Here is a 9167-nt window from a genome sequence, read left to right on the forward strand (position 1 = left end):
AAAAAAAGACCTATCAACATCATAGGTAGTTTTAACATTTTATTCTTTAGTTATTTTCTTATTGAGTCATTGCCGGGGTTATCTACATCCAATTTACTTGTAGGTTCGAAGTGATGATATAGAGACAAGGGACAAGGGACACCGTGCACATATATATATATAATAAAAAATAATTAAAATAATATATTTTCATATATAAGAAATTTAAAATTATTATAAAGCGCTATATTAAAAGCCTCATTCTCGCTGGGAACCAAAATAGAAGCGAGCAAAGAATCATAGGTATTTAGTAGTCAATAAGGGAATGGGAGGGCTTCGATCTTCATATTCTTGAATCTGGTACTTGTGAACAACCAGAGTCGCTGCAAGCTCCTCTGCACGTCATGGAACATGACAGAAAGGGAGGAATTTCCACACTATGCGCTAATTCCTCTTCCTTTGACATGTTTGATATTAATGGCCTCGCACTAATGGAACCAGGAGCCGCGCATGTCGGCGATCAGAACGGCTTGTTATACTGCACAGACGCCATGCAAGGGAACTGCGGCACAGGATCTCTGATACCCATTTGCCCTTCTTCTTCTAATTCTTCCCATCCCTTAGGCCTGCAGGGATGGAACTTTCCGACTAGCGAGTCTTTGTGGGGATCACATGATTTGCCTGTAAAAGCCGATCAGAGTTTCCAGCCGACTCTTCTTCATGAGGCCACTGAGACTCTCACAAGAAACGGGAGTGGGAACCTGTCGTGCTTCACGCAGGAGGAGTGGAGACCGCACACTTTTGGAGGACTGGAGATCCCGTGCGAGACCAGCCACTACGTCGGAGGTTCGATTCCCCAGGGGAGGGTTGATAAAAGGGAGCCAACCTGGGGCTATTCGTCAGATGAAATGGATGATTTGAAGGAGGAAGACGAGAAAGGTAGCCAGGACGGGCGCCCTGCGCAGCCGAAGACGTTGCTTTTGGAAAGGAGGCGACGCGGTCAACTGAATGAAAGGCTCTATACTTTACGCTCCCTTGTTCCAAAGATCACCAAGGTACTCAATTTTCTGATCCCATATTCATCACAGAAACGAAATTCTCTACATCTCTGGTGCGGTTTTACGCGATGCAATAATTGAGCTGAGAGGCTCATTGAGCCTAGAGGCTCAGAGGGGTTAATGAGTCCGTTTTACGCGATGCAATAATTGGGCGGAGAGGCTCAACGAGAAGCTCGAGGCTCCTTGAACTGAGAGGTTCACAGAGAAGCTCGAGGCTCTTTGAGCTCAGAGGCTTTGAGAAGTTCAAAGAGAAGCTCCAGGCTCTTTGAGCTCAGAGGCTTAGAGGGCTCAATGAGCGGAGAGGTTTATTGAGTCTAGAAGCTCATTGACTGGAGCCCAGTATGATATTTAATATTGTCTGTCCGTTACTAAAGTTGAAAGTATGATGTGTAATGTGTAATGTTGAAAGTATGATATTTAATACAGCTTGAGTGGGTCTAATGACTAAGAGCATGAGTTTCTTTTAAGAGGTTACAGGTTCAAAACCAGAGGGGTAGAGTATGTATGCCTTCCTAGATTTAGGAGTCAAATCATTGCGCAGAGATAGGTCCCTTGTCCCACAAACAAAAAAGTCTCATACACCAATTTTAAAAATTTGATTTTGCTAATATTAAATCCTTATTTAAAATAAATTCATACTAATATAAAATATTTTGATTAATTTAATTAAAAAACTTTAAATCGTAGAGCTGTTATACTGAATAACAACTTACAACCAAAAAATTATTCTGCAACTTCGCTGTGGTGCTTATTATCCTCCCAACAATTTGATGTCCGAATTTCTTTCAGTAATTTTTAAAGTTGGGATACTCAAAAATAAAATGTTGTTTCATTACTATAAACAATATAGAGGTAGTAGGAATCAAGATATTTTTATTTTTAGAATTTGTAATTGTTATTTTTGGATATTAATTACTGGTTTGAAAAGCTTACTAACACTTTTGGATTTTGATGTAACTACAAACTTCTTTGTGGCATGCCTAGGCTCAGTTTTGATTCCTTTAAAGAATCCGTAATTACCCCCTAGAACTAGAAATCTTAGCTACTGAAAATTTTTGCTATAACGGCGAACCTCTTCAACAACAGACACAACTCTATGCATATAAATTTCAAAGTTCTTGTTTGCACAGTAAATATAAATAGTTTCTGGAATCTGTAATGGCCACCCTTGAAATCCTAATTACTGAAAGGTAAACCTCTTCAACAATAAACACAACTCTATGCATATAAATTTCAAAGTTCTTGCTTGCACAGTAAATATAAATAGTTTCTGAAATCAGTAATTGCCACCCTAGCAATCCTAATTACTGAAAGGTTTTGCTGTAACGTTAAACCTCTTTAACAGCAGACCAACCCTAGATTTAGGATGAGTTTCTTTTTAAGAGGTCACAGGTTCAAAACCAGAGGGGGTAGAGTATGTATGCCTTCCTAGATTTAGGAGTCAAATCACTGCGTGGAGATAGGTCTTTTGTCCTATAAACAAAAGGTCTCATACACCAATTTTAAAAATTTGATTTTGCTGATATTAAATCCTTATTTAAGATAAATTCATACTAATATAAAATATTTTGATTAATTTAATTGAAAAGCTTTAAATCGTAGAGCTGTTATACTGAATGACAACTTACAACCAAAAAATTATTCTGCAACTTCGCTGTGGTGCTTTTTAGATGTCACTTATTATTATCCTCCCAACAATTTGATGTCCGAATTTCTTTCAGTAATTTTTAAAGTTGGCATACTCAAAAATAAAATGTTGTTTCATTACTATGAACAATATAGCGGTAGGAAGAATCACCGTATTTTTATTTTTTAAGAATTTGTAATTGTTATTTTTGGATATTAATTACTGGTTTGGAAAGCTTATTAACACTTTTGGATTTTGATGTAATTACAAACTTCTTTGTGGCATGAATGCCTAGGCTCAGTTTTGATTCCTTTAAAGAATCCGTAATTACCCCTAGAAATTTTAGCTACTGAAAATTTTTGCTATAACGGCAAACCTCTTCAACAACGGACACAACTCTATGCCTATAAATTTCAAAGTTCTTGTTTGCACAGTAAATATAAATAGTTTCTGGAACCTGTAATGGCCACCCTAGAAATCCTAATTACGGAAAGGTAAACCTCTTCAACAATAAACACAACTGTATGCTTATAAATTTCAAAGTTCTTGCTTGCACAGTAAATATAAATAGTTTCTGAAATCAGTAATTGCCACCCTAGCAATCCTAATTACTGAAAGGTTTTGCTGTAACGTTAAACCTCTTTAACAACAGACCGACCCTATGCATATAAATTTCAAAGTTCTTACTTGCAAAGTAAATATAAATAGTTTCCTTTTAAAGTTTCGTAATGGGACGATGAGAGTTTAAACTCGTTAATATAAATAGTTTCTTTAAAGTTTCGTAATATGAGGATGAGAGCTTAAAATCATTTTATTTTGTAGGTAATTATACTAGTATGCAAAGACAATATGATCCCTCATATTATTATTATTGATGAAATAACATTATTATTATAATTTAAAATAATTAATATTAAATTATTATTATTATTAAGAAAATAATTAATAAATTAATTGATTAATAATTATTAATCTAGAAAATTGATTATTAATATGAATTGATTTATTATAATTAATTTATATTAATAGCAAATATTATTAATATAAATTATTTATAATTATTATAAACAATTTAATCTATTAATTATAATAAATTATTAAGGTGGAAGGAGTTGAGCTCATCTCATAGAGATACATAGTGTGTTTCTCGCCATGGTGGGTTCAAATCTCTGGATATATGCTGTATTTGGTGAAAATTGTGAAATAAAAAAACCATATAAACAATTTCCACTGGGTAGTCCCAAAATGGTTTCATTGTAAAAAAAAAAAAAAAAAAAAAATAAATTAATAATTTATTAATAATATTCTATACTCCAAAAATAAAGTTTACACCTTCAAGGATTAGATCCTTCTCAACATATGATAATTCTTAAATGAATTTAGGTTAAGAAGTCTTAATTAGAAATTTAATTTATTGTGCTTTTTGCTCATGTAATGTTTAACATTTTGGCTATTTATCAAAAGTGGAGAAGGACCAAATCTCTTGAAATGAAAACTTTTTTTAAAATGAAAAGAAATTTCATTTGCATTTCAACAGATTTGATCTGACACATCAAATTTAAAATGAATCCAAAATAAAAATTAGATAGATGAACCTATTTTTATTTGAACTTTTCATTGAAACGAGAAGCTAATTTTACAACCTAGTATGACTGGATGTTTAAGTTTGTCCTATATCCATGTTACTCTAAAATAAAATAAAAAATAAAAAATAATGTTCTAAATAAAAAAATAATATAACTGGTATATAAAAAACAAATTTTATTTGATTAAATTTTTTATTTAGTCTTATATATACTCTATTTAATATTATCCCAAGAAATATAAAATCCGCATTTAAAAAGATCTATATTGATTTGTAGATGGACAAAGCATCCATAGTGGGAGACGCCATCAGCTACATACAGGACTTGCAAAAAGAAGTGAAAGACATTCAAGCAGAAATCGAGGGCCTTCGATCAAACGCAGGCCACCACAATGATTCAACACCACCTCCTGAGAGAGAAGATTCAGGAGATTCAGATTTGGATAACGAAATGCACTTGTATGAAGACGGCAACAGCGGCAGCCCTACACAGCACGATGCTCCGACATCGCCTACCCTTGATGTAATCCAAAACCTCACCGTAATTTCTTTTCATGTTTTCAGGCTCTTTCAACTGCGAAAATCCTGTGTTCTAATCAATATGTTTTGATATATTTCCAGGTAAACGTGAGCAAGGTTAACGACCGAACGTTTCATGTTAGAATTTACTGCGAGAAGAATCCGGGAGTGTTGGTAAATTTGATGCTAGCCCTCGAATCGATTCAACTCGATTTTCACAATGCCAACCTCACTGCTTTGGATGGCCATATGCTCAAAACCGGCACAGTAAAGGTATGTCCCGTCCATTTCGAAATTGGATCTAAATTTTGATTGAACCAGTTAAATCAATCTCATAGTTAGAACTTAGAATAGTGTTAAATAAATCTCAGAGTTAGAATAGTATTAAATTCAGAACAGTATTTCAAATTGGATTGAACCAGGTAAATAAATTTGAGAGTTAGAATAGTGTTAAATAAATATCATAATGTTAAATTTAGAATAGTGTTGAATAAATTTTATAGTCACAATAGTATTGTTAAATTTATTGTAAATTTTGAGAAAATTTTAAAATCTGAGAGGGAAAAAAGGAACTAAATATCATTGTAATTGTTTCAAAAATATTTTTAAATCTAAAATTCTCATAAAAAAAACTTTTAAAGTAATATTTTTTTATATATTTGAATTTATTATGAGTAAATTTTATTTTTATGTCTATTGTAAATATCTGAGAGCTCTGAAGCAAAGTCAATATAAGCCATCCTGATTTGTTATACTTTGCTTTGTGTTTTGTTAAACACTAAAATCAGTCCTTGTTTTTGGATGTTTAAATCTTGGTTGCAAAGTCAATATAAGCCATCCTGATTTGTTATACTTTGCTTTGTGTTTTGTTAAACACTAAAATCAGTCCTTGTTTTTGGATGTTTAAATCTACAATTAATCTAGATTTATGTAATTGATTTTGTTCGGTGTTGGATATTTAAATTTAAAATTAATATAAATTTATAAAATTAAAAAAGCTAAAGCTAATAGATTAATATGAAACAAAAGTGCAAATTTTATATATATATATATATATATAACGTGCAAATTATTTATATATGAGTATTTTTTATATGTTAGAGCATATTAAGACATTTTATATTGTTGATTTGGTTTTTAATGTTTGCATTTTTCATTTCATTGCTATTGGGTATTAGATTGGAGTTTTTTTAATAAAAAATGGTTAGTTTTTTTTTTTTTTTTTTCTTTTCCAAAAATTATATTGTTAACACTTCAAATGATGTGAGAAAAATGTTTATAAAGCAACATATATAATGTACACATGATTTATTTAAGTTTACGTTTAGATTTTTTTGAGAGATTACTTATGTCCAACAAGGTTTTACATCTATATGTCCATTTATATGTAGCTTTTTTTGGGGATGGATATTGTTATCTCAACTTTATGCCACCATTCTCTTGCTTCTACACACTTACACAAGATGCTCTCCTCGTGTTATTTCATCTCAACCAACATCTTGATCTGGTTTCCAACTACATTGGTTCATCTACTTTGACTTTGCTCTCTACTTATAAATATATTTGCAACTATCTCATGTTATCTCTAAACAATTTGATAAAACACTACACTTCCTTTTTTCCTAGATAACAACTTTTGTTTTTTGGCTTTTGCCTTTTATTTGGCTTTTATACAACTTGTTAATAATTAAAATAATACTAAAAACAAATAATTACAAAAAACACACATAAACCATCTACACAAGAGTTGCTATCCTCAAACTTAAATATAACTAAATTAGTTCAACCAACCATTCACCTCTAACACATTATAATAAAAAAACCAATAACTTTTAAAAACCTTAACTACCTATAATATAATGTTACTTACCTAATATTAAAAACGGCTTAAAATCACCACTATCATCTTAATAATCTAAATTATTTTGTAAAATCAATATCAATAATTTAAATAATCTTATAATTTTTCATTTATTAATATAATGTTACACACCTAATATTAAAAACGGGTTAAAATCAGCACTATCATCGTAATAATCTAAATTATTTTGTAAAATCAATATCAATAATTTAAATAATCTTATAATTTTTCATTTGTTAAAGTCTGCTAAACTAAACCAAATAGGCGAAAGTGTTGACCAACCCATAAAAAAGGTCTGCAACAGCATCTCCTCTATTTCTAAATTGTTCATCAAATAATGTAATGAATCCATAACATTTCTAAATCCGGTAGTCTTCTGTACTTTTAAATTTGATATTAAGATAATGTAGAATCTATAGTATTTCAAAATTCGGTAGTGGGCTGTGATTCTGAATTAAGATAACGTAGAGAATCTTTAATATTTCTAAATTCGGTAGTACGTGGTATCTTTCATATTATATGTTATTGTGGCACGACCTTATGTGATTTTTTTTGGTTGACTTTTTCATTTGTTGATTAGAGTGTCAAAAATTTACTATTCAAATTTCTACATTATTTTTTATAATTTTTACCTTTATTAATTTTAATTTTAAAATATTAAAATAAACCATATACACTCTACATATTTTTAACATAATTACATGATTTTTCCAATAATGCAGATTAAAATGCCTGGAGCAATGGAAGCAGATGCACTTAGAGAGGTCATTCTAGAAGCTTCTTCCAAATACGGCTTTAGAGCGACTTGATTATACCAGAGAAGCTCAGATTTGACATGACTATACAAGAGAAGCCCAGATTTTTATCCTTGCACAATAGGATAGTCTAAAACTTCTAATTATTTTTTTCACTATTTTGATTAGGGTTGTTCAATTTTCTTTTCGGAGGTGGCAAACCCTTCTATAACTCAATTGTCCATATGTTATTGGTTAGTAATAAAATAAAAAATTAACATTTAATATATTTAATAAAATAAAAAATTAACATTTAACATATTTATTTTATTATTGTAATTGTGATGTGTAAGATATTAGTAAAAAAATTACTTTGATATCCTGTGTTATAAATAAATTCATTTGAGAATATAAGTTAAAAAAATGTTATATATATATAATTTTATTTAATATAAATTAAAACAAAATACATTTTGATGGTTTAAGGGGAATTAGGATTTAGTAAATTAAAAAATGTTATTCGATTAAATTAAGATTTGATGTAATTTTACTCTAATATTTTTAAGAGTTATATATGGTTTTTTCTTATGACCAAATTTAAGTTAATTTATCTCTCTTCAAATATTGTACATTAATATTGTACATTGTTTAATGACTAGTACAATAATAATACATTTTTCATATGGACAAATTTAAGTTAGTTTATCTCTTTTCAAATATTATACAATTTTCAATGTTACAAGAAATTAGGAGTACAATATGGCTTATACAATTTTCAATGTTACAAGAAATTAGGAGTACAATATGGCTTATACAATTTTCAATGTTACAAGAAATTAGGAGTACAATATGGCTTATAGTGTCATCAAAATAAGTTAGTTTATCTCTCTTAAAATATTGTACAATGTTCAATGACAACATTCCAAGAAACTAGGAGTACAACACTCTCATGAAAAATTCTCCTCTCTACTTAATACACTTGGTTTTAAGGTTTTTAAGGGTCAATTATGACTTCTATTGTGACCAAATTTAGGTTAGTTTATTGCTCTTTAAATATTGTACAATGTTTCAATATACTAAGAGTGCTTATTTCAAAAAGATGCTTGGTGAAAATTTGATATTTTACATATTTTTAAATTGTATCCTTGCTAATTTTAAGTGAATTGAAAATGATTTGTAGGCAATTGTTTTTTTTCATCAAAAAAGAAGAAGAAGAAGAAGAAGAAGTCATATTTTTAATTAAAAGCATAAAAGTTATATTTTGTAGATACACATAGTGAGTATGCAGGGAGCTACAAAGAAAATACAAGATTGAACTAGAGAGAGCAATAAGCGAAGAATGGTTCAATTAGAGACAAAGAACCACAAACATATGCCCAAAAAACATCAAAAGAGAGAAGAAAAATAAAATTTCTAACAAGTGCTTGTCTTTTTTCTTTTTTGTGTTTCCTTTCTTGCACTGTTTTCCAACCCTCATAATTTGGTTCAAGCAGAACCAAAGCTAATACTCATCCTTCTTCTAAGTGAGGAATTTATTTGTCAGAATATGAGCTCTCAGAAACATGAGCTCTTTTTGTGCTTTCATTCCCATCTGTAACCTCATGATTTTTATTTTTATTTTGGACCCTTCTAAAGAGGAGTAACAGATCTTGATTGAGTCACGATGTCCTCATTCACTTTGACTTCTGATTGGATATGTTGGGTCTCTTTGTTTTCTTCTTCTTCATCTTCTGAAGGGTGAATAACATTAAACTGCTCACCTTTTGGCTTGTTTAGCTCTCTCCTTTTATTTTTTTGGATCTTC

General features: G+C 30.3%; 1 protein-coding gene across 1 annotated transcript; it reads left to right on the forward strand.

Annotated features, from left to right (window-relative positions):
- The first annotated feature begins 259 nt into the window (after positions 1-259).
- On the forward strand, positions 260-7611 carry LOC149233399 (transcription factor ABORTED MICROSPORES-like). The gene is made up of 4 exons (XM_089376728.1): positions 260-1034; positions 4527-4772; positions 4871-5041; positions 7352-7611. Exons 1-4 carry the CDS (start codon positions 384-386, stop codon positions 7436-7438), a joined length of 1155 nt encoding a protein of 384 aa, XP_089232854.1. The 5' UTR covers positions 260-383; the 3' UTR covers positions 7439-7611.
- The last annotated feature ends 1556 nt before the right edge of the window (positions 7612-9167 follow it).

This window comes from Pinus tabuliformis, chromosome J, assembly GCF_031772625.1.
Source record: "Pinus tabuliformis cultivar Carrire ecotype Pingquan chromosome J, CPIR1, whole genome shotgun sequence".
In the NCBI taxonomy this organism is placed as follows: Eukaryota; Viridiplantae; Streptophyta; class Pinopsida; order Pinales; family Pinaceae; genus Pinus; species Pinus tabuliformis.